Below are 26682 nucleotides of genomic sequence, written 5' to 3'. Positions count from 1 at the left end.
TGGATGATGCATACCTCTGTCCACATCAACAGTGATGAAGGGGAAATGGTTGAGAGTTTCAAGTTTCTAGGTGCTCAGATCACAAACAATCTGTCCTGGTCCCTCCACGCCAATGCTATAATTAATAAAGCCCACCAATGCCTCTACTTTCTCAGAAGCCTAAGAAAATTTAGCATGTCTGCTATGACTCTCACCAATTTTTACCAATGCACCATAGAATCTATCCTTTCTAGATGTATCACAGCTTGGTATGGCTCCTTCTCTGACCAAGTCCACAAGAAACAATAAAGGGTAGTGAACATAGCCCAGTCCATCTTGCAAACCAACCTCCTATCCATTGATTCCATCTACACTTCCTGCTACCTCAGGAAACAGCCAGTATACTCAAGGACCCGACGCACCCCTAACATACACTCTTCCACCTTCTTCCATCAGAAAAAAAAACAAAAGTCTGAGCTCATGTACCAGCCAACTCAAGAACAGCTTTTTCCCTGCTGCCATCAGACTTTTGAATGGTCCTATCATATATTAAGCTGATCTTTCTCTTCAGTCTACTGTGACTGCTATGCTATATTCTGCATCCTCTCCTTTCCTTCTCCCTGATGTATGGCACTCTGTGAGCAGTATGTTTTGTTTGTATAGTGTGCAAGAAATAATAGCTTTCACTGTATCCCAATACAATACAGCATGACATGGTGTATAGCTGCCTCATAGTACCAGGGACTCAGGTTGAATTCCAGCCTCGAGTCACTGTCGATGTGGAATTTCACATCCTCCCCGTGTCTGCGTGGGTTTCCTCCAGGTGCTTGGGTTTCCACCCACTTTCCAAAGATATGTGGGTTAGGTGGATTGGCCATGGTAAATTGCTCTTAATGTTGGGGGATTAGGAGACGAAATACATGGGGTTACGGATTAGGGCCTGGATGGGATTACTGTTGGTGCTGGCTCGATGGGCTAAATGGCCTCCATTTGCACTGTAGGGATTCTACATCTATGATTCTAATGTGTATAGTAATACATGTGACAATAATAAAACGAATCAAATCAAATCAAATTAGGTAAATATATGAATAAATATAACATTTAACCACAACATTCATTTTACCAAACACGGGCATATGGTCTCCGTTTCTCTGGATTGCTAATTGCAGTAACAATTTAAATCAACGTGGTGCTCTCAGTCAGATCCCTGATTGAAACAGCACGGGGCGCAGGATTCAAGATGGCGCTTGTGAATAAGCTCTATCTGGAGCGGGGACCCGGAAGTGAAACCTGTCCCGTTCCCCAAGCGGGGTCAGCACTGGGGGTCCGGGCCTGGGCCTGAGCGCGGCCCCTGGAGCTCAGGCAGAGTCCGGCCCGCTGGCTTTAGGGGTGCTAATGGTGTGTGGAGGAGTGTGAAGGGTGGGCGCGGGGCCCCGGCTTGCCCCCTCCCCGCGTCGGCGGGGTTTGTGTGCTGAGGCCCCGGCCTGGGAGTCACTCCTCCCTCGGTCCCGGTGATGGACGATTGGAAGCCCAACCCACGGGCCAAACCCTTCGTTCCGCGGCGGCAGCGGAGCTGGCTCCTGGCCTGGAAGTACCGGTTAACCGGACAGCGGTCCCTGAGGAGGTTGTGCCAGGTGAGGGGTTACCTGTGGGCATTGGGCAGCATCTCAACACAGTATGGTGACTGCCCAGTTTTGTGCAAACCCTGCATGGCAACCGAACATCCCCTTCCTTCACTGACCTCTGCAGCCTTTCACATTGCTCTGCACACCATTTCCCTGCAGGGAGCACCTCTCCCTTCTTGTCTATCTAGGAAGCACTGCTCTCATCTGGACCCCACTTGCATTTGCTTCTCTCCTTGCTCTTGCTCCTTTACCTCTGGTTGCCCCCCCCCCACCAAGGATCAAACTCTTCTCATCTGCTACCCCTCAGAAACATCATCAAGTCATAGAATCCCTACAGTACAGAAGGAGGCCATTCAGTCATCGAGTCTGCACCGACCACAATCCCACCCAGGTCCTATTCCCGTAACCCCGTGCATTTTACCCTGCTAATCTCCCTGATGCTATCGGACAATTCAGTATAGCCAATCAACCTAACCCACACAACTTTGGACGGTGGGAGGAAACTGGAGCACCCTGCGCAGACACAGGGAGAACATGCACACTTCACACAGACAGTGACTGAGGCCAGAATTGAACCTGGGACCCTGGCACTGTGAGGCAGCAGTGCTAACCACTGTGCCACCCCAGTTTTTCATTTGATTCTCAAATGCAGTAATTTGAAATGTCAAATCAGTAACATTCTCAACTTGGAGTCCAGGAGTTGTGGGTGGCGTGGTGGCACAGTGGTTAGCACTGCTGCCCCACAGCGCCAGGTACTCGGGTTTGAGTGACTGTCTGTGTGGAGTTTGCACATTCTCCCTGTGTCAGTGTGGGTTTCCTCCCGCAGTCCAAAGATGTGCAGATTAGGTTGATTAGCCATGCTAAATTAAGAACAGTACAGCACAGGAACCAGCCCTTCAACCCATCAAGTCTGTGCTGACATCGCTCCTTAGTGTCCCAATATGTGTAAGCTTAGGGTGATTAGGCATGGTAAATGTGTGGGATTACAGGGATAGGTCAGGGGAGAAGGCCTGGGTAAAATAATCTGGTAGAATTAGTGAAGACTTGATCAGCCGAATGGCTTCTTTTGCACTGTAGGGATTCTATGATCCTATGTCTTGAGTACAAAATCTAGGTGGACACTCCAGTGCAGTACTAACAAAGTGCTTTCAGGTGATATGTTAAATTGAAGTTAAGTTTGTCCTCTTGGCTGGGTGCAAAAGATTTCACAGTATTATTTCAAAGAACAGGGGAGCTTTCCTGGTGTTCTGGCCAATATTTACTCCTTATTTGATCATTCTCGGGCCATTTGTGGGAGTTTGTTGTGTTGTGTTTTTATATTACAATAACTACATTTCAAAAGTACTTAATTGGCTGATGCATGCTTTCGAGCATCTTGAGTAGTTAAAGATTTGAAATAACTGCAAAGCTGACCATCTAAGTTACGCGGATAACATTTAGCTGTGCTTGATCACATCTTTCAATCTCTCCACTAACTCTTAAACTGTCAGATTGCTTGTCTAGCATTAAATATTTGAACAGAAGTGTCTTCCAATTAAGTATTAGGAAGGTGGAAACCATTCTTTTTTGGTCCCCAAACTCTGCCCGCTAGCCAGCTATTCCATCCCTCACCTTGACAACTGTGTTGTTTGAATTTCACAGTAACTTCATTGCACTGTTACTGTAAGCATTACTTGTGACTGATAAATAAACTTTACTTTTACTTTACTGTGTGAGTCTGAATCAGACTATTTTCAATCTTGGTGTCATGTTTGAATGTGAGATGAACTTTTGATGATTATAATCATCTATTTCCATCTTCGTAATTTTGCCAAACTCTACCCCTGCCTCAGCTCATCTGTTGAAATCCTCACCTATACTTCTGTTGCCTCTGGAATTGATGATTCCTAAGCAGTCCCTGGCCAGCCTCCGACCTTTAGTCTCTGGAATCTTGAAGTCATCCAAAATTTTTGGTGCCCATGTTTTAATTCATACTTGAAAACTGTTCAGCCATCATCCCTGAGATCACTGAATAATGTTGACTCCAATTTCATATCCTTATTTGCAAATCCCAGTTGCAAGCTCCAGATCCTCTTTTGGTCCCAACGTATCCTCAGTTAAATTCAGCCCAATGTTTCAGGCTGATGAATTTTGTCAGAATTGAACTAAATGCTCTGTTACTTGTTACGCAAGCTAACTTGGCTTGTAAACATATGTATTGTCTTTATGTTCTCCTAAGACCTTACCAATTGGGACATTTAAAGTACTTTTTCCCTTTAATTATCCATGGAATACATTTGTTTTAGCTTTTAATTGTTGGTTCTTTTTGTAAGTAAAGTCTGAACAGACATTTTCTGTTTTCTAGACTGCTGCACTGCTGTTTTTACTAGTGACCGTAATTGTCAACATCAAACTTATCTTAGATACAAGAAGAGCAGCGGCTGAAGAGGAACTAATACAAGACTATGGTAAGCTTTCGTGATGTGCCCTGTAACTTTCTTTGTATATGTTAGCGGTATTACTCTATATAAATACAAATCATTGGTTATGTTGGGAGACACAGTAAAAAGTCTGACAACACCAGGTTTTAGTCCAACCTATTTATTTGATAATATACTCGCAAGCTTTCGGGTTAGCCCCTTCGTCACCTGACGAAGGGGCTAACCCGAAAGCTTGCGAGTATATTATCAAATAAATAGGTTGGACTAAAACCTGGTGTTGTCAGACTTTTTACTGTGTTTACACCAGTCCAACGCCGGCATACCCACATTATGTTAGGAGACACAGCAACGTAAGAGAGTGGTGTGAGTTCAGTTCTCTCTGCATTGAAGTTAATGTACAACCTTCCTAATGATGAGAGGGGTCACTAGTGTGTTTTTTTTGACTCCTCATGTAACAATACATGTTAGAAAGTAGTGACTTGCACTGAAAATTTGCTTGATCTTTCAACCAAATTGACAAGTGTTTTTCTTTTGTAGCTCAGATCAGTGTAGCCTTTTGAGTCTAGAGCCAGTTCTTCAACTATTTTTACAGCATAATTAACATCAAATAAATACTAATGGAAGGAAAGATTGCAAAGTGACACTTTGATCTGAGGGCTTGAAACCTATGGAGAGTGTAGCTTTAAATAGTTACTCTTTTAATGTCATTTATAATTCATTAGGAGTGACTCGTGTCCACCTCGCTCCAACTATTTATCCAACTATATGGCTGGTCATGCCAGCTTTTAATATTTAACTGCATATACAATTTTTTTTCATAAGTTTAAGAAAATTGGTAGAATCTGCTTTTAATGTTACTTTGTCATAATGGGTTCTTAACTTTGGAATTTCTAACTTTCAGTTAAGAAGACTAGTGTCAACATCTTGGCCAACTAGCTTAAGTTTCTTTGAGAATCGTGGAATGAAACAGTACCATAGGAGGCCCCCCTCTCTCCCTGTAGCCCTTTTTTCCTCTCAAAAGGTCATGAGTCTTTGGAGTTCTCTTCCTGAGAAGATGGTAGAACCAGAGTCTTTGTTTTTAAGGCAGAGGTAGATAGATTCTTGATAAACGAGGGGGTGAAATGTTATTGGAAGTAGGTAGGAATGTGGAGTTGAGATTACAATCACTCAGCCATGATCTTATTGAATGGTTGAGCAGGCTCAAGGGGCTGAATGTTCCTAATTTGTATGTATGTACGTCCATGGAATCAATGTGTTTCTTTATATGTACAAATGTAACTGTGGAAAGAGTGTCTCTCTTTGCCTCCCCGTCTCTTTGAAGGTCTCCAATTATTCAATTACTGTATTCTCTACCAATGTTTGATTCCAATTTCTCTTCCACTTGGGTATCTTTCCACGTAATTGTTCATTGTTCTTTCTCCTAACTATTTCAAACTTTGTGGTTTTATGATCACTGTTCCCAAATACTGTCCTACTGAAGCACATTCAATTTCATTCTCTAGAATTAGATCCAGTACCGCTTCGTCCTTTAATAGGAAACACACTTATCACTTGTACTGAAATCAGAAATTCCTATCTTTCTTTGTCTTTACACTAATAAAAACACAGTTTTTATTAGGAGTTTTGAAGTTCTCCATTATCACTTTCCTGTCGTTCTTGTTCTTTGCTTGTGAATTTGCATCTCTATCTCCTTTGTGCTATTTCGTGGTCAATACCCCCAGTAGCCTTTGTTTCTTAATTCTAACCAAATGGAGTTCATTGTTGCCTCCTCAACTATATCACCCCTTTCCAGTATTATAATATATTCATGGCTCATAACTTCCCCTTTTTAATCCCTTAGTATTTTTAGTTTAGTGCTATCTGTCTCTCCCTATCCTCTGCACAACTCCCTTTTTATCTACAATTAATAGTAAAACAAGGTATTCTCCCTCCCAATGTGGGGAGTTGGTAGTGCAGTGGTATTGTTGCTGGACTGTAATCTAGAGACTCAGGTTAATGCTGTAGGAACCTGGGTTCAAATCCCATCACAGCAATTGGTATAATTTGTTCGGTGAAAATTTGAAATTGAATTTCTAATGATTATTCTCTATGCTAGTGATATTCTAACATACATTCTAACAATCAGATTAATACAATCAGATTGAATTTCCTATTTGATTTTTTTAGTGACTATATTTATGGCCCATACTTCCAGCCTTCTCTTTGCTTGCACTGTCAAACCTTTTCATAATCTAATTATGTCTATTAAATCATCCTTCAATCTTGCGTAAAGAAAATAATCCCAGCTTGTTCAGGCTTCTTGATATGAATAGCCTCTCTGGTGTCATCCTAATAGATCTTTGTAGCAACTTCTTCAGTCTCTCTATAACTTTCATATAATTGTTATGGTAGTCAAACTTACCTTGACACTGAAAGCAGAGGTCAGGAATTTCAACTCCCAGTATGAGTTTTTGCATCTGCACAGATTGGGAGTGAGCTACACGTGCAAAGATTGGCATTTTTACCTTCTTTGGGCCCAGTGTGCCTGTGCAAGAAGAAAAGCAATGCAAAAACCTGGTCAGGTGAACAGGAGTGAAATACCATCGAAGGCAAGTGTGCCAGGCAGGGAACAGGGTGAGGTTCCAAAGGGGAGAGTTTCAGTTCAGTTAAAAGGAAAGGGGCAGAGAAACAGGCTAAAAACAGCTAAAGAGAGGTGGGGAGCAGACTTCTCAGTGAAAAAGCAGCTGAATCTTGGTGAGTTGTTGAAAGGAAGATGCCCTTTGGAGCAGTAGTGTTCTGCTTGGTGCAGCAGAGGAGCTGAAGTTGTGATTGTGAGTTGTTGTTTGAGTGCAGGCTCAGGGATCCAGGGGCACAGAATCTCAGGAAACGCCATTGATACCCTGTGAAGTGAGTCTTTGTTGATGCCATCTAAGTTGGAAGGATATTTGGACTCCAGATGTAATTAACTTCTGCTCTGTATATATCTAACATCTCGGCTTTTCAATTTTATCCTTCTAAAAGTGAACTCCTGTGTGTTTTAGTGTTTTATAAGAACATAAGAAATAGGAGCAGGAGTAGGCCAACTAGCCCTTCGAGCCTGCCCCGCCATTCAATAAGATCATGGCTGATCTGTCGTGGCTCAGTTCCAATTCCCGCCCTCTCCCCATAACCCTTAATCCCCTCTCTCATCGAAAACCCATCAACTCGCGTCTTAAAAATATTTAGCGAGGCAGCCTCCACCACTTCAATGGGCAGAGAATTCCAGAGATTCACCACCCTTTGAGTGAAGAAGTTCCTCCTCAACTCTGTTCTAAACCGCCCCCCCTTTATCTTGAGGCTATGCCCCCTAGTCCTACTATCCTTTCTGAGCAGGAAGAGTCTCTCCACCTCTATCCTATCCATCCCATTCATCATCTTATACGTCTCAATGAGATCTCCCCTCATTCTTCTAAACTCTAACAAGTACAAGCCTAATCTATTCAGCCTCTCCTCATAGCTCAACCCCCTCAACTCCGTTATCAGCCTAGTAAACCTCCTCTGCACTCCCTCCAAGGCTAAAACATCCTTGCGTAAGTACGGCGCCCAAAACTGCACACAGTACTCCAGCTGCGGCCTCACCAATGCCCTATACAGCCGCAGCAAGACCTCCCTACTTTTATATTCAATCCCCCTCGCGATGAAGGCCAGCATCCCATTCGCCTTCCTGACCACCTGCTGCACCTGCAAGCTGGGTTTTTGTGACTCATGCACAAAGACCCCGAGGTCCCTCTGCACCGTCGCCTGCTGCAGTTTTTCTCCACGTAAGTAATAATCCTTCCTACCATTATTCCTACCAAAGTGGACCACCTCGCTCTTACCAACATTAAATTCCATTTGCCATTTCCTGGCCCATTCGCCCAGCCTATCTAGATCCTTCTGTAGACTCTCCCCACCCTCCGCACAATTTGCCTTTCCACCAATTTTGGTGTCATCAGCAAATTTCGACACCCTACACTCGGTTCCCTCCTCCAGATCATCTATATAAATGGTAAAAAGCTGAGGCCCCAGCACCGACCCCTGGGGCACTCCACTAGTCACCATCCGCCAATCCGAATAGCACCCATTGACCCCCACTCTCTGCCTATTTGACAACCAGTCCTCTATCCACGCTAACACCCTACCCCCAACTCCATGCCCCCTGACCTTCTGTAATAACCTCTTGTGAGGTACCTTGTCAAACGCCTTCTGAAAATCCAGAAAGACCACATCCACCGGCTCTCCTCTATCCACCGCCCTAGACACATCCTCATAGAACTCCAGTAAATTTGTCTGACGTGACTTCCCTTTAAGGAAACCGTGCTGCGTCTGCTCTATCAAGCAGTTCCCCTCAAGATGCCTCACTATTTCCTCCTTGATGACGGATTCTAACGTTTTACCTACAACAGACGTTAAACTAACAGGCCTATAATTCCCCGCCTTTTGCCTGGCACCCTTCTTAAACAACGGCGTAACATTAGCCGTTTTCCAATCTTCCGGCACTTCCCCGGAATCCAGCAACGTCTGGAAAATAACCACCAAGGCATCCACTATCACCTCCGCCATTTCTTTCAGGACCCTCGGATGCATTCCATCCGGTCCTGGGGACTTGTCCACAATCAGCCCCTCCAGTCTGTCGAGTACCACCTCTCTAGTAACAGTAATGTCATCGAGACCCTCCAGTCCTACCACCTTTCCATCGCTAACACCCGGCAAATTATTCACGTCCTCCTCCGTGAAGACCGAAACAAAAAAGTTATTCAAGACCTCCGCCATATCCCCATCCCCTACCACTAAGTCCCCCTTCTCATCCTCTAAGGGACCAACGTTCACCCTAGCCAGCCTCTTCCTTTTTATATATTTATAAAAACTCTTGCTATCCTTTTTTATATTAAGCGCTAGCCCAGCTTCATAGTTTCTCCTACCCTTCTTTATCAACTTCTTTGTCAATCTTTGTTGACATTTAAACCTCTCCCAATCCTCTTCTCGCCCACAACTCTTAGCTACTCTAAACGCCTCCGCTTTTAATTTAACACTTTCCTTCACCTCCTTCGTTATCCACGGCTTATTACCTCTCCTCCTACGGTCCCTTTTGACCATCGGAATAAATTTCCGCTGAGCACCAAGAAAGATCTCCTTAAAGATCCTCCACTGCTCCTCAGCAGACCTACCTTCCAACGCGCTCCCCCAGTCCACGTTCGCCAATTCTTCTCTCATCCTACCGTACTCCCCTCTGTTCAAACAAAGGACGCGTGTCCGGGAACCCACTTTCTCCTTCTCCATCTGCACCAGAAACTCCACCATACAATGATCACTCTCCCCAAGAGGATCCTTCACCGCAAGTTCCCTAATTCTACCCGCCTCGTTACATAGCACCAGATCCAAGATAGCTCGCTCCCTCGTCGGCTCCAACACACACTGTTCAAGGAAACTATCCCGGCAGCATTCCAAGAACTCCTCCTCGAGCCCACCGTGTCCAACATAGGTCGACCAATCAATATGCAGATTGAAATCCCCCATAACTACGGCCGTCCCATTCCTGCACGCCGCACTTATTTGTGCGTTAACAGCCCGCCCCACCTCCAGATCATTATTCGGGGGCCTATAGACGACACCCACCAGCATCTTCCTGCCTTTGCTGTTCCTAATCTCTACCCACAACGATTCCACCTTCTGCTCCTTGGCTCCAATATCATCCCTCGCTACCACCCTGATGCTATCCTTAATCAGCAGAGCTACGCCCCCCCTTTTCCCTCCTGCCTATCCTTCCTAAACACTTGATACCCCTGGACATTCAGCTCCCAGTCCCTGTCACCTTGCAGCCACGTCTCTGTAATGGCCACCAGATCATATCCATTTGTGTCGATCTGCGCCACAACTCATCCACTTTATTCCTAATGCTTCGCGCATTCAGAAAAAGCACCTTCATCCCAGCCTTCACCTGGACCTTATTTGCCGGAACGCCACCAACCATACTCACGCCCCTTACTCCCTCTATTATTGGGACATCCTCGGCCTCTATCCTTACCTGTACCGTCTCCTTAACATTAGACCCCGTAATGTCACCTACCCTCACCACCACCACCACACCCCCCCCCCCCCCCCCCGCCCGCCCGCCTCTAATTAGTTTAAAGCCCTGTCTACAGTCCTCTTTACACGATTAGCCAGCACTCTGATCCCAGCACGGTTCAGACCAACCCCATCCCACCTGAACAGGTCCCACCTACCCCAATACTGGTCCCAATCCTGGTACCCATCTGTTTGTCAGATTGATTTAGACATAAGAACATAAGAAATAGGAGCAGGAGTAGGCCATCCAGCCCTTCGAGCCTGCCCTGCCATTCAATAAGATCATGGCTGATCTGTCGCTGCTCAGTTCCACTTTCCCGCCCTCTCCCCATAACCCTTAATCCCCTCTCCTATCAAAAACCCATCAACCCGTGTCTTAAAAATATTTAGCGAGGCAGCCTCCACCACTTCAACGGGCAGAGAATTCCAGAGATTCACCACCCTTTGAGTGAAGAAGTTCCTCCTCAACTCCGTTCTAAACCGCCCCCCTTTTATCTTGAGGCAGTGCCCCCTAGTCCTACTGTCTTTTTTGAGCGGGAAGAGTCTTTCCACCTCTATCCTATCCATCCCATTCATCATCTTATACGTCTCAATGAGATCTCCCCTCATTCTTCGAAACTCTAGTAAACCTAGTAGACCCTCCTGCACAGTGTGGTTTAACCTTTCCACTGGGACATTGGTCCCAGCTCTGAGATACAACTTGCTCAACTTGAACAGTTTCCTCCTGCCCCAGAACTGTTCTTAATCTGAAGCCCACACTCCTGCATCATTTCTCCAGCCACGCATTAACCTGTCCATTCCTCCTCTTTCTATACCCACTAGCATGTGGCATTGGAGTAATCCAGAAGTTAGTAACTTTGAGGTCTTGCTGTTTCTTCATAAGCTCCTGAAACTCTGACTGTGGGATCTCAGTCTTTTTCCTTCCAATGTCATGTCCCCTCCACACCAACTTTCCTTTTAAACAATCCATATTGATGCTGTGGATGAGGGGCTGAGTGTAATGTATCCATGTGTGCTGACAGTTTCCCACCTAGCTTTCTGTTCGGGTGTGAGGAAGCTGCAAAGGGATATAATGTGGTTAAATGAGTGGGCAAGAAATAGGTAGGTGGAGTATACTCTGGAGAAATCTGATATTTCCATTTTGGTAAGAAGAATAAAAAAAAAGTTTTTTGAAAAAGTAAAATATGAGTAAACATTTAGTATTAAGAGAGATTTGAGTATCCTCCTACAATAGTCACAGAAAGCTGACATGTAGATAGCAGAAACAATTCGGCATGTTGGTCTTTACTGTAATGGAATTGAAATATATAAGAAGTTTTGCTGCAATTGTATATGAACTGATTAGACCACGCCTGGAATACTGGAGTTTTGAGTGGTTTACCCAAGGAAAGATATATACCTTTAGAGGAGTGGGTGAAGGAATGGTGGCAAAGGTTCACTGGATTTATCCCTGGAACGAGAGCTTTGTTCTATAAGGAGAGATTGAGTTGACTCACTCTGTATCCGCTGCAGTTTAGAAGAAATGACAGGTGATCTTAGCAAATTTTAATAAAATTTGAAGAGGGCGTGACAGTGAGTAGGTGCGAAGGGGTTGTTTTTCATGGCTGGAGAGTCTAGTTATAACATTCGGATAAGGGGTCAGCTATTTTAAACTGGGATGAGATGTTTTTCCACCAGACGGTTGTGAATCTTAAAAATTCTGTAAGCTAGAGAACTGTAGCTCTCAGTCGTTGAGTATGTTTAATACTGATAGATTTTGGACATGACGGGGGCCAGTGGATTATGGTGGGAAAGCAGGGTTTAGGTAGGATTGAGTGGCAGAGCAGGCTTCAGAGGCCATATGGTGTGCTGCAGCTCCAATCTCTTATATTCTTAAACGCTGCAATTGATGTGGTTTAGGTGCCACAAGAATCCAATTTAGGTTGGTTAATAAAACTGTAGTCTTAAATCACTGCTGAATCTCGATCTGTTTTTATGCTGGTATTTTGGGTTGACCTAGTACCGGGTGTCATGGTGGCTATGTCATGCAGTTATCATGTCAGGCTGTTTGCATTGAGGCATTATATATGATTGTGCTGTAAGCAACGCCAGTTTGAGTGATCACTTTCAATTGACCAACAGGAAGTAAGGCTGTTTGTTTTGATGTGGTGTAGTAAACCTGCAGTAATACAATCTTGGAGTTCAAATTCCTTACCAGAGCTTTCTTCATGCAGTTTGACCCACTTAACCTCTCTTAGATATAGTGTTTATGCTACTGGACCAATGATCCTGAGGCCTGGACTAATAATCCAGAGACAGAGTTTAAAACCCACCAGTTTGAGAATTTGAAGTCAGTGTTTTTGCTCTAGATCAGGAAATAAAAAGCTGGTCTCAATAAAATTGACTGCGAAGCTGTCAGCTTATTTTAAAAACACAACTAGCCCACCAGTGTCCTTCAACCAAGGAAACCTGCCATCCAAAGCATTCCAGCCTAAAATGTCACGACAATCTCATACCAAAGCAATTGATTCCTAACCACTCTCTAAAGTGGCTTTGGGGGCCTCCTTTTGTAGCAAACAGCTAGCTAGATTAGGAGTTCAAGAAGGTGGCCCACTACCACTACCTTCTTAAGGCTGTTTGGGGTAGGTAAGTGTTCATTTTCTAAGAACGAGTGCTGTACAACATCTCACTAATGTTATGGCTGTTCTGTAAAACTCAGTTCTACAATTTATTTATCTACAGGCATTATAATTTTGATTGATAGGACTTATCTTATTTCTGTGATAGATAACATCATTCCCAATATGGAAACTGCTCGCAGGCCATCCCATGGCCGAAAGGTCCTGGACATTGAAGTCTATTCCAGCAGGTCAAAGGTCTATGTTGCAGTTGATGGAACCACAGTAAGTACCCTTTCACTGTTTGATTTAATTTGACTTGATTTATTATTGACACGTGTATTAACATACAGTGAAAAGTATTGTTTCTTGCGTACTAGACAAACAAAACATACAGTTCATAGAGAAGGAAAGGAGAGAGTGCAGAATGTAGTGTTACAGTCATAGCTAGGATGTTGAAAAAGATCAACTTAATGCAAGACAAGCCCATTCAAAAGTCTGACAGCAGTAGGGAAGAAGCTGTTCTTGAGTTGGTTGGTACATGACGTCAGACTTTTGTATCTTTTTCCCGAAAGAAAAAGGTGGAAGAAAAAATGTCCGGGGTTCATGGGGTCCTTAATTATGCTGACTGCTTTGCCGAGGCACCGAGAAGTGTAGACAGAGTCAATGGATGGATGGCTGGTTTGCATGATGGTCTAGGCTACGTTCATGATCTTTTGTAGTTCCTTGCGGTTTTGGGCAGAGCAGCAGCCAATACAAGCTGTGATACAACCAGACAGAACGCTTTCCATGGTGCATCTGTAAAAATTGGTGAGAGCTGTAGCTGACATGCCAAATTTCCTTAGTTTTCTGAGAAAGTAGAGGCATTGGTGGGCTTTCATAACTATAGTATCGGTATGGGGGGACTAGGACAGGTTGTTGATGACCTGGATACCTAAAAACTTGAAGCTCTCAACCCTTTCTACTTCACTGTTGCACAATGATGGTATAATTCATAACACTGACTTCGTGCACACAAAGAAATAGTTACTGAAAGTTAAGTCACTCTTTTTGTCAGTTGTAGATATTGTTAAATTAATAGTAAACCAGCATGTCAGGAGTATTAAAATTTCTGATTCATTTGTACTTTGTATCTGCTTCTGAATGTTATGAAGTAGCACTTATTATGAAAGATATAGGAAATAGAATAGAAAGCTCTGGAAACAGTAAGCAGGTCTGGGAGGACCTGTGGAGCCAGAAACAAAGTTAATGAGCCTTATTTTACCATTTTGATTCTAAGAACTGGGTGGACTTGAAACTGGGAGTGTTTCAGATCCGGCTTTTAGACCCGTTTTTAGGCGCCCACATATGTACTCTGCCTGCAAAAATATCAGCAGTTCCAAATTGTGGTGTGGAAGCCTGTGGGTGAGGCTTAACGCACCCGAAACGCTGCAGTTCTGATCAGCATCTCCACTGTGCATGTGCAAAACAAAATGATAGAATGTGGCTCCCGGGTCAGATAATGCCTCCCCCTGGCCCCCACAGACATTGCCCCACCTCCCCCAACGTTACTGACCTCCTTATCCCCCACCCCCTCCGCCACCTAGACCTATCGCGGATCCTACCCCACCTTCCCCTTCATGATCTTAGGCAGACTGGCAACGCCACTCTCCATCAGCACTTACTTCCTCGCTAACTGGTGCCCTCCAAATTGGACTTTTATGGAGCATGTCTGTTTTGCACTGATTCTGGATGGGCGAACATGGTGGTAAAGGGGGAAATACTGGTAAAGTTGGGCGTGCAGCCCATTAAGTCAATTTAACTGCATTTAAATGGCTGTGGTGCCCGTTTCGAACGCGGTCCTGATCAAGGCCATTTTCGGGCCTTGGTAAAGGGGGAACAGATGTGGTAGCAGGTGCGAATTGCACTACTCACCTCACCCTACTTTACCAAGATTTCGTGCCTGAAAACAGGGCAACTTGATGGCAAAACCGGGCTCAATGTTTCAAGTCAAATATCTCTTTTGTGGAACTGCTAACTGATGTATCTGTCATTGGACCAATTAACTCAACATGGCAACAATTAAACCATATACTGTCTTGTTCACTTTGCTGAACTGTTGAGGAACAGCTTTATGGCCTGTTTGATGCTAATTTAAAAAGCTATTTCATATTTGTTTGGCCTCATCATCATTGCTGAGCTAACTGATGAAAATTTAGTATTGGGTGTCGTATTTCCAATTTGTATTGTCCAGTGAGGTAAATCCGTACTGGACAGTAGAACATATGTGGGTTCCAGCAATGACTTCCAGGTCATGTATGGCATAAAAGTTGAAAGAAACCTGATGGGTAGCTCTGAACAAATACCAAGAACCATTTTTTTTTCTGGTCCTCTCCAGCTCTCCTCTTTCAATGAAATTATCAAATTGCAAATAGTTTTACAATGTCAACCCAGCTGCTAGTATAATAAAAAATAAATTACTGTGGATGCTGGAATCTGAAAGCAAAAGAGAAAATGCTGGAAATTCTCAGCAGGTCTGGCAGCATCTGTAAGGAGAAAAAAGAACTGATGTTTCGAGTCCTGATGACCTTTTGTCCAGCTTTTTATACTGGTTTAGTCTGGTTGAAATAAGTAAAATGGAGTAAATTTGAGTGGGAAGAATTGAACAATTTGAGAAAGGTTGGTTGATGGTGTTTTAATTGCTCAGTTGTTTCATTCTTTTGTTGAGTTAGTCTATTGCTGCTGCTGCCAGGTAACATTCCTGTAACCTGCTACAAATAACTGGATCACTTCTTTCACTCCATCTACTAGATCTACTTTAAAATATGCGCATGATTTTACACTTTGAAAGAAAAATCTGTTCAAGTTACAGGGTATCTATCGATGTGTGCTTATTCTGCACTTTCACTGAAAATTAACAAAATGTTAAACTTACTATACAGCATGGCAAATGATTGAAAAGTGCATGTTCCCTGGCAGCCTCTCTCGAAGGAGATGCTGTTCATTTCATTTGCAACCAGAGTTATTAACGTATCAGCCCAGTCACTTAGTGGGCGGGGAGGGGGAGTAGCCTTCTTATCTGGGGAATCAGGCTGCTTCCTTTGCCCTTAGTTACATTGATGCACTTTTGTATTTTGCCATTTTAGGTTCTTGAGGATGAAGTCAAAGAGCAGGGTCGAGGAATACACGTTATTGTTTTGAATCAAGCTACAGTGAGTACACTGCAATAACTTCATCCACACATACCAGCTTTATGAACCTAGTTTCAAACACTATTGGGGTATTTATGAAACAATTCAGACACTATTGGGTATATTTGAGATTATTCAGACTCTTTTGGGTCCAGCAGACCATACTAGCTCAAGAGTAGTGTTTGTCTTTTATTTATTTAATAGTGAGGCGAGCAGGCTTGCATTGACACTGCAGTGAAGTTACTGTGAAAATTCCCCAGTTGCCGCACTCCAGCACCTGTTTGGGTACATTGAGGGAGAATTTAGCACGGTCGATGCACTGAACCAGCACGTCTTTCAGACAGTGGGAGGAAACCCGCAGCACTTGGAGGAAACCCATGCAGACTCCACACAGACAGTAATCCAAGCTGGGAATCGAACCTAGGTCCCTGGCGTTGAAAAGCAGCAATGCTAATTACTGTGTCACCTCAATCCCCCACACCAAAGGAAATGTAAATAATGAAAATAGCCTTAGATCCTTTGGCTGAGCAATGAAAATGATGGTAGAAGACTGTCCAGTTATGAAGGGATAGATTGGCTAAAGACAGGGTAGAGAAGAGTTTGTGTTTCCAGTACTTTAATACCGAGGGGGTCATGGTTGCAAGATTAAATCTAAGATTCACAACAGAGAATTGGAGAAAGTTGTTAGGCTGTCAAATTCATTTCCAGGTTTAGTGTTAAGGCAGAAACTATCAACATTCAAGATTTAAGTTGGGAAAGGTTTTGAGAACTAGGGGGAATAAAGGAATTATAGGTATAGGTGGGTGCATTCCTTTTGAATAACCTCCTCATCTGGAGGTGTGGGTTTCCTCCGAGTGCTTTGGTTTCCTCCCACAGTCCAAAGATGTGCACTTTAGGTGGATTGGTCGTGCTAAATTGCCCCTTAGTGTCAGGGAAACTAGCTAGGGTAAATTCATGATGTTATGGCGACAGGGCCTGGGTGGGATTATGGTTGGTGCAGACTTGATGGGCTGAATGGCCTCCCTCTGCACTGTAGGGTTCTATGAATTCTGATAGACACTATTTGAACCTGTTTCCATGTTATAGGCTTTGGATTACTATGTGATAACCAAACTCCTCCATAGTGACAGTGGTTATTTAAATACTATTTACCTGTGAAGTAAGAAGGGTAGATTCCATAAGATACTTTTGTGAAAGTAGAACTTACATTTTCACATAGTACCCTTCACATCCTCACGATGTTGCCAGAATACTTCACTGCTAATGAGTTCCTTTTGAGAGAAATTCTGGAGCAATGCCTAAATCACAACTTTTTCAGTCACTGGCAACAATGTAAACACTAGGATATATGATAACTGTCTTCAGTTTCGCTAAGGCAATGCTCTATGAATAGAACATTCAGATCAACCCCTATAATTAGAAGGCTTGCCCCTGAAAAAAGACAGAACTTGGTAAAACTACGCTTTAGACTGCCAGCCTAGGGTGTACACAAGTTAGCATAAGACAGCAAATTTGGGCTGGTGATCTGTTTTGAATTTTTTTTTGTGGGGTTATTATTGTGTCTACCGAGACGCTACTTTTGATGCTACAAGGTGACAACCCTCTTGTATCTGGCACTGTTTTAACACTAATTTCATGGGGGGTGCTTCAAATGTGCAATTGGAGAAGAAGTGAAAACTGTGAGCAGTAAAGATTAACCAGTGGTATTTACAGAGAGATAACTGATAACAATGGTATTGAAATGGACTGCACAACATTAGAGTTGATTGAGAAAGAAGAAATTAAAGTGGGAAGGAACCCAAAAGGGCGGTTTCGGGAAAATGATGTACACAAACAGAAGTCTTTCTGGCTGTTGTACTTGTAGATGTGAACCCACAATCTGTATTTTTCCGTTAGTCTTAATTTGTTACGATGCTCATGAAAAATATTATTTTGGGCCCAAAGTTCCTGAGTTTGTTATATTGCCAGAATTTTTTTCCAATAGTACACAACATGGTTCAGAATAGGTTCTATATGTGGTACTGTTGATTGAATCTACTGCTGTTGGCAATTCAGTGCAAATGTGGAAATAATTTGGAAGAAGACTTCTGCAATCAACATACACATTAAATATCTGTCCAGTCTGTGGCTGTGTGTATCCTAAGTGTAACTACATCGCTAATGTATAATACCATCGCTGTGGTGTAAACTATTATATGTTTGACTTGCAATCAAACCAGCCACTATAGATGCAGAGCCCGATATTAGAATTCTTGAATTTAATTTTGATGTCACAAAGTTATCTTTTACCCCATCTAGAATATGATTTTGTTGAAAAAGAATCATTTAAAAACATTTGGAGAGTAAGTGGCTGCAGTAAACATTGTACTGAATTAACCAGAGACGCCTTGTTTTAATGACAAACACTTTTTTCACTTACAGGGGAAGCTTCCCTTAATCACTTCACTATCACACATTTTGCCTTTTTAACAAGTGCAAAATTAGTCTGTTCGAAAATATATCCTAGACTGATAAAACTATAAGGCTTAATATTTTTGAAATCTTAACAAATAGCTTTCTGCAGTTACTGCTGGCAGTAATGATGCTAGCAAATGATTATTTTTCTGAACAGGGTCATGTGATGGCCAAACGTGTGTTTGATACATATTCACCTCATGAAGATGAAGCAATGATTCTGTTCCTAAATATGGTCTCTCGAGGAAGAATCCTTCTCTTTACGATCAAGGTCAGTATATTCTCACATCCTCCAGATAGACATATAGGATACTAAAATGTTTAGTTTTTTAAAATTTCATGGTTCTGTTTGAGATGATCTGGAGGAGGGAACCGAGTGTATGGTGTCGAAATTTGCTGATGACACCAAGATTGGTGGAACGGCAAATTGCGCGGAGAGTGTGGAGAGTCTGCAGAAGGATCTGGATAGGCTGGGTGAATGGGCCAGGAACAGGCAAATGGAATTTAATGTTGGCAAGTGCGAGGTGGTCCACTTTGGTAGGAATAATGGTAGGAAGGACTATTACTTACGTGGCGAAAAACTGCAGCAGGCGACGGTGCAGAGGGACCTCGGGGTCCTTGTGCATGAGTCACAAAAACCCAGCCTGCAGGTGCAGCAGGTGGTCAGGAAGGCTAATGGGATGCTGGCCTTCATAGCGAGGGGGTTGAATATAAAAGTAGGGAGGTCTTGCTGCAGCTGTATAGGGCAGTGGTGAGGCCGCAGCTGGAGTACTGTGTGCAGTTTTGGTCGCCACACTTACGGAAGGATATTTTGGCCTTGGAGGGAGTGCAGAGGAGGTTTACTAGGCTGATGCCGGAGTTGAGGGGGTTGAGCTATGAGGAGAGGCTGAATAAACTAGGCTTGTACTCGTTAGAGTTTAGAAGAATGAGGGGAGATCGCATTGAGACGTATAAGATGATGAATGGGATGGATAGGATAGAGGTAGAGAGACTTCCTGCTCAGAAAGGACAGTAGGACTAGGGGGGCACAGCCTCAAGATAAAGGGGGGGGCGGTTTAGAACGGAGTTGAGGAGAAACTTCTTCACTCAAAGGGTGGTGAATCTCTGGAATTCTCTGCCCGTTGAAGTGGTGGAGGCTGCCTCGCTAAATATTTTTAAGACGCGGGTTGATGGGTTTTTGATAAGCGAGGGGATTAAGGGTTATGGGGAGAGGGCGGGAATGTGGAACTGAGCCAGGACAGATCAGCCATGATCTTATTGAATGGCGGGGCAGGCTCGAAGGGCTAGATGGCCTACTCCTGCTCCTATTTCTTATGTTCTTATGACCACTTTAAACTTACCAAGTGAGCAAAATAGAACAGCCTTCTGAGGTTTGAATGGTCAGGTAAACCCAAAAAAAGAAATAAATTACAACAATCAACTATTTGACCTTGGAAAACGTATTTGAGGGAGATTAGTTGTTAAAAAAAAAAGTACTGGGCTTGGTTCCTGAGTAGCATTGGCAAAGATTTCAGGATTCTGTGCAGTGCAGTTTCTTTTCCAAGTCTTGTGGCCTGCTTGGATGCCAGTGTCACCAATCTTCATCTGTTTGACCTTAGGATGTCTGCTCTCAGCAACACTGACATTGCTTCAGTTCAAGTTAACCGATTACATAATAGTTATGGAATCTCTGAAAGGTTACAGCACAGAAATTTTTGGTCTATTCTGTCCATATCATTGCAAGATTCATCTAATGTCACTCCCCTGCTTTTTCACCAGGTTGGGTGTCATATAACTAATACAAGTTATCTCTGGCTAAAGGAGTTCTTGAACTTTTCTAAATTCCTATAATCATAATGTTTCTTTTCTTACCTCCAGCCCCCCCCCATCTCTCTATCGCTCTCCTTACTCTGTTCCCACCATTCTCTTCTGTCATGCTCCCTCCTGCTCTGTCACATTCTCACATCTGTCCATTTTCTCTGATCTTGTCAAAAACATCATGATTTTAAATGTTAGATTCTCCAGTTAGCTCTTTAGTAATGTTAACAAATCTGCATCTTGTTGCTCCACCATTTGGTGATAATACTTTGGATGCATGTTGTATACTAATAATGGGCAAATTTTAATATTCTTAAGAAAAGCCAGGCTTGTATGTTATTTGTCAAAGCTTCTGCAAATAATAGTGGTCGGACAGTCTACATAATGACTAGATTACTTTCTGGTTTAATTATAAGATTCAAACATGATTACCCAGTTGCTGCTATGACTGCTACGATGAAAGAAGCCACAGATTTAAAATGAAGCCTTTCATTTGCATATTTAGTGAAGGGAAGAATTATGATGGAACTTTGCTCTTTGCAGTGAAAGATCTATTGCGCATCTTTCCCACTCTCAACTATAATAGCTGCTATTGTTTTTCTATTAAATTCTTGTCTTTTAACTGACTCAAAAGCTATTCAACCAGGTCATGATTTGAAATTGTAACTTGAGCCATTCCATTTTGCACAGCATTGTTAGAGCTTTTGTCATAATAGATCTGTTCTATAATTTCCAGAAATCCTCTGGATTCACTTCATATGAGATTCTAAAATTCTGAGACATTGCACCAATGATGAGAATGGCTGGAGTTCAAACCAACACCCTTTTTCACTAGGCTATTTAATTTTGCTAGGGAACAATGTGATTTGCCTTTGACTCTCCGTGCTTTAGTCCTGGCCAATTCCTAGTTATATGAAAGTGATTATCCAGCAGAGGGGGCTACACACTTATACATTCACATCTTCATGTGGAAGCTAAACTTAATTTGAACTTACGTTGGGGCCCCTCTATAAATTTTCATTTAAATTGCTATTAAACAATACAAGTCAGGAAGATTTTCATCCAAGTAACTGAGCTCTGCTGAGGCAGCAATAAAGACATTTCATTTAACCTGAGTTACAAAAGAAACAAACCAGTTAGTGCTGCTGCTGGCTTTTCAGTAACCCCTGTAGGATAGTGGATATATGCGTAAGCATTAGGTAAGGATAGAAATAGGCTCAGCTATGATGCCCCACATGCCTGAAGAGATTACAGGCATTACCTGGATTAGGTGACTAATTTTCTGGTTGAATGTGATGAATCTAGACTGTCACTCTCAGAATACAGCTGCACACCCTCCTCCTCTCAAATGTGCCTTACACTTCCCACTTTCCTTCCTTCCTTCTGTAAACATAACCACAGACACCCCCATCATCCTCCTTTCCAAACTACAAACAGTCACCCACTTTTTATTTGGTTGATTTTACACTGTACTTGCTTTATTTCATTTTGGAACATGAGGACTGGAAATTGTAGAACTATGCAGGAGTATTGGTCCTTGCACTGTCTGTGTGCGAGGCATTAGCAAAGGACACAGCTACGATTGGACCCGATGCATTCACATTATGGGCTGGAAGAAATGCTGGATTGGTCTAGGAAACAAAATAATGTGGCTTTGAGATCAATGTTCCATGTTATAGCAGAGTTCCAGTATAGTAAAGTGCAACTGTCCCTAAAGTGTAAACTTAAATCTTCGGATGTAAGTGAAAAGCTTGTTACTTAAACTCATTTAATGTAGTTGCTGATTCACTCATTATTTGTCTTTTCAGTGCATTTACTCATGGATGCAAATATCTGTGGACAAAATTTATGCAATTTGGTGATGCTTTACATCAAGTACATTTTGAGTTGGGGTAGGTGGGAAGGAGGCAGAGGTTTCTTTACTGTTCAGATATCCAGCTTGCATAAACACTTCTATACTAGTGCTAGGTGCTGATTTCTACCACACTCTTGGTGTAAGTGCACAAAAGCTGAGGTGCGGGTATTCTAGATTGGGTTAATACTGATTAGGAGAAGGTAGAAGATTACTCCATCATAAGGGCCTGATGTCTATTTAAATCAAACTTCGGTTTTCTTAGGTTCAGTAGCAAATCAATTTAACTGAAATTTAGGTCTAAACAATTGAAACCAAAATAAACTATCAGTGGGGTATATCTATATCCCTTCCCTAGCACTTTATACCAGATAAAATGTCAGTTTTGCATATTGCACCTTGGATGTTCTTTTCAACCTGCAGTGGCTTAATATTTTTGAACAGTAGTCTTGTTTTATCAAGAATGGCTTTATAAGCTTAACAGATTTATTTTGTCAATGTGACCCCAATTGAAGGACTTTCACAGTTTAAGCATACAGAAGTAAAGTGAGAGAAAATTTAATCTTTCGGGATAAGTATTGGGAGTATCCACAGAAAAGGTTGACTTTGCACAGGGTGCATAAGGGATTTCCGTTGGGAATGTGACTCTGAGCTCAAGTATCATTTATGTTGCTGTGGTCTATTCATCATTTCAATTTTCTTTACCTGTTGATGGATGCACTGGAAAAGAACTGATTTTTTTTTTTCCCCACCATTTTCGTTCAGGATGAGGGATCCTTCCATCTGAAAGACACAGCCAAAAGCCTACTTAAAGGACTGGGTAGCCAAATTGCCTCATCGCTTAGTTGGCGAGACATGTGGACTTTTGTGGTAAAGAAAGGAGGTGCAGTATATGTACATTTATATGAAAATCTAATGTAAACAAATTTTAATTTATTTATGCTATAAACAAATGTTGAAAAGATTGAACCAAGAATAAAATGGTGAAAATCTGTAACATTGCCTCACAGACTCAGGGTTGTACACGATTTGTTTAAGGTCTGTTGTTTACAATGGTTTGTTAGTAATACATAATAGAATGGGGCACTTAACATTCTATTAGTTAACAAGTGCAACAACAATAGATGCCCCATTGACTTTACAAAGTTCAACATTTTATTGTTAGGTCAAGTATATGGTGAAAAACATTCAAAATCTCCAGCTTTGGCAACTTGGGGGGATCCTGTTTTACTGAAGACTGAAGTTCAGCTAACCTCGGCTGAAGGTGAGTTTTCACGTCTCTTTTTTAGAAAACAAGGATGTACGAGGTTAGGTGCGTTGACCCAAGCAGGTGCCGGACTAGGGGACTTTCACAGTAACTTTATTGCAGCGTTAATGTAAGCCTTATTTGTGACTAATAAATAAATTTTACTTTATTTTATGGTCTAAGCCTCACTGCTGTCTATTATAATCATGTTATTGCAGCTTCTATTATCTTTTTAATGGCTGAATTTAAAAAAAGTCCACTGATCTGAAAACCTTTGGGAAACTTTTGGATGAATGTTTGATGAAACCATAATAATGACTTCTGTATATTTAAAAAAAGAAACTGAAGAGGCAACACCCTGAGTTTAGTGTACTCCAGGTAAAGCAGGTAGTTCCATAACTGGGAATTTAGCTAGTTTAATTTCTTTCAGGACTCCAGTATCGTTTAGTGGGATTACACCACTGTTAAACATATATTTTTAACACCTGTATGTTAAATGTTTAGCTATAGTTACTTCTTAAAAAACATTTTCATAGAGCATTTCATCAAGATGTCCCTCACATGGTTAGAAATACCTTTTTTGTTAAACAGCAATAAGCTGGCTCTAAAGGAAACAAATGGCAGCGTAGTCTTGGGTCAGTTGTTTGGTGGGCAATGCCACCGAAGATCAATAAGTATCTGATAATGGTCTGTCTGCGTTTTGTTTGTTTCTTGAAGATGCTGAATGCCACTGGGCAGACACGGATGCCAATCGGAGGAGGAAAACTTTCTGCAGCAAGGTTGAAGGATATGGGAGCATCTGCAGCTGTAAGGATCCAGCTCCTATTGAGTTTAATCCTGAGCCTGTAAGTTTAATTTTCTTGAATTGCTTTATTGCTTGATGCTTTCACCATATCCAGTCAATCAGTTGGTTCCATCAGTTAAGGTCGTAGTGGGCTTGGTATGGTGATGGTATCAGCACCGGGTCATCTATAAATGGCTTGAACCAATTTATTCGCTGAATAAATCTGATCACACCAGGCAATCTTGATTTACTGATCATCCTGGTGAGCATGTAGCCATTCTAGCAGAAACTTCCATTCAACACTCAGGAGAAATTCTCCTCAAAATGTGTCATCTGGTTGTCCTTGCTTGAAGAGGTAGGTGGCCACAGGTAAGGCAATGAATAAAAAGAGAGACCTAATTGAGAACAGAAAATATTTATAAGCAGTTGCTGTGGACCGGTGACTCATCAAACTGACTTGAAGCAATTTTGTCTTTCAAGCTTTCTCCCCATACCTCTTACCTCTGTGGTTTAATGAAGCATATCCATAATGGAACAATGCTGGCTGGGAATTTAGAGGAAAATCATGAGTGTGTGTCCTCCCACACTCTGCTGTTACAGTTGATTTAATCATAGTTTAGAGAACTTTTCTGGCTTTGTGAAATTTGTCTAGCAGTCTTGCAGCAAGCACAGTTCTGCCTTCTCTCACTTAGTCCCATGTTCCATCTAGTGATCCTTCTGAAGACAAAGTAAACTCTACTGACAGCCACCTATGTTGGTGCAAGTTATAATCTCAGATTTTGGATTGCTTCTCAGAACTAGTTCTAAGACTTTTCAATTATAAAATGTTTGGTGCTTTTTAGCAGCAATGAAGAGTTTGACTGCTAAATTAGCCACCTCCCTCATGTTTTTATGTGGTGGCATTAAAAGGAGGCAAGTGCTTTTTTTCTTGAAGGAAAGATCTTTGCTGGGCAAGTTATTTCTCTGGCATCGTTGAGCAGTTTCTACTGGCAGGGGTGGAGTACATTGAAGCCAACATAGCAGCAGGTCAGCTACAGGGAGTGTTTGATATGGGTGGGGAAAGCGACTGAGTTAAAAAAAAACTATTGTTTGCTTTCTCTTGCTGTGAGACTCACAAATCATTGGGCAGACACGGGACAGTTATTTATTAGATCCATCAAGAGAAGTGGGATATGGAGAGGAATTTACATTTTAATACAAGCCAAAGCATCAGAACGGTGGCAAATTATCATCTGGTGAGATTTAATTTCCTATTCCAAAGGGAATCTTTGGTAGTTGGAGTAAGGTTGACTGTTGTGCTTTATTTTTGCAGTTAAAAGAGAACAAGGTTTATGAAGTTCCAGTGGCTGTGATAGCTGGTAACAGGCCTAACTACCTTTACAGGTATCTATACCTATCTATCCCTTCAAGGTATAGATTGCAATGATAGCATTGTGACTTTTGGCTTTACATCAAGTACATAACATGATGTATTATTCATTTTTGTTTGCTGACTGGATGTTTTGTTTTGGGTTATGCCATTCTTTAACCTTCTATCAAGCTCAAAATGGCAACTAATTTTGTTTTTGCAAAGCAAGGCAATTTCTCAGGAAAACAGACATTTGTTAATATATTTGTTTTTTATTGTATTTGATTTGTTTTTATGCTACAATAAATATAAAATTAACCTTTACACAGTTTCCTTATGAGAAAGTTACTATAAACAGTTCTGAACTTTGGTATTACCAATATCAGGCAGCATTATGAAGTTAGTTGGCATAGTCACTGGAGCATAGATAAGAAATTGGCTGTGAAATGTAACCGAAGTGTTCTCTTTATAAAACTGGTGCACAATGGGAATCTGATAAAGTAGTAAATAAATATTGTGAGAATGGGAGAGTTCAGAATGACTGGGAATGTCTACAGCTGCTTTAAAGAGGACTGGTATAGGATTAGAAACATAGGAAATAGCAGCTGGCATAGGCCATTTGGCCCTTTGAGTTCCGTCATTTATTTTGATCATTGCTAGTCATCAAATTCAATATCCTAATCCTGCCCCACCCTCCCCCAATATCCTTGAATCCCTTTAGGCCCAAGAGCTATATCTAATTTCTCCTTGAAATCACGCAATGTAGCACAGTGGTTAGCACTGCTGCTTCACAGCGTCAGGGACCTGTGTTCCATTACTGGCTTGGGTCACTGTCTGTGTGGAGTTTGCACATTCTCCCTGTGTCTGCATGGGTTTCCTCCCACATTCTGAAAGACGTGCTGGTTAGGTGCATTGACCAAACAGGTAGCGGACTGTGGCAACTAGGGGAATTTCACAGTAACTTTATTGCAATGTTAATGTAAGCCTTGTGACTAATAAATAAACTTCTATGTTTTGGCCTCAACTACTTTCTGTGGTAGTGAATTCCAGATTCACCACTCTGTATAAATTTTTCCACGCCTCTTTTCTAAAAGGTTTACCACTTATCCTCGAACTATGAACTGTTGTTTTGGACTCGTCCACCATCGGGGACATTCTTTTTGAATCTATCCTGTCTGACCCTGGATTGAGCTGCTGGAAATCATTACTAATACATAAGTGGTCCACTCAGGCTGCTGAGTTCAAATACAAATGAAAACCCAGTCTTGTTTGCCACATCACCGAGATAACTAGAATCCTTGGTACCCAGTTTACTGGTGGGCGCAGCATGGTGTCTTTTCAGGG

General features: G+C 42.2%; 1 protein-coding gene across 1 annotated transcript in view; it reads left to right on the top strand.

The window, feature by feature from the left end:
• The first annotated feature begins 1271 nt into the window (after nucleotides 1-1271).
• pomgnt1 (protein O-linked mannose N-acetylglucosaminyltransferase 1 (beta 1,2-)) overlaps nucleotides 1272-26682 on the top strand; it is a 50860-nt gene continuing 25449 nt past the window's right edge. The window contains exons 1-9 of the mRNA XM_080195439.1: nucleotides 1272-1616; nucleotides 3952-4054; nucleotides 12857-12972; nucleotides 15813-15878; nucleotides 18469-18582; nucleotides 22726-22843; nucleotides 23126-23224; nucleotides 23924-24051; nucleotides 25303-25373. Coding sequence (XP_080051565.1) covers nucleotides 1497-1616; nucleotides 3952-4054; nucleotides 12857-12972; nucleotides 15813-15878; nucleotides 18469-18582; nucleotides 22726-22843; nucleotides 23126-23224; nucleotides 23924-24051; nucleotides 25303-25373 — 935 coding nt within the window. The 5' untranslated portion in view covers nucleotides 1272-1496. The remainder of the gene's footprint in view (nucleotides 1617-3951; nucleotides 4055-12856; nucleotides 12973-15812; nucleotides 15879-18468; nucleotides 18583-22725; nucleotides 22844-23125; nucleotides 23225-23923; nucleotides 24052-25302; nucleotides 25374-26682) is intronic.

Source organism: Carcharhinus amblyrhynchos, chromosome 9, assembly GCF_965287045.1.
Source record: "Carcharhinus amblyrhynchos chromosome 9, sCarAmb.v2.hapA, whole genome shotgun sequence".
Taxonomy (NCBI): domain Eukaryota; kingdom Metazoa; phylum Chordata; class Chondrichthyes; order Carcharhiniformes; family Carcharhinidae; genus Carcharhinus; species Carcharhinus amblyrhynchos.
This window is presented reverse-complemented; position numbering and strand designations above follow the sequence as displayed.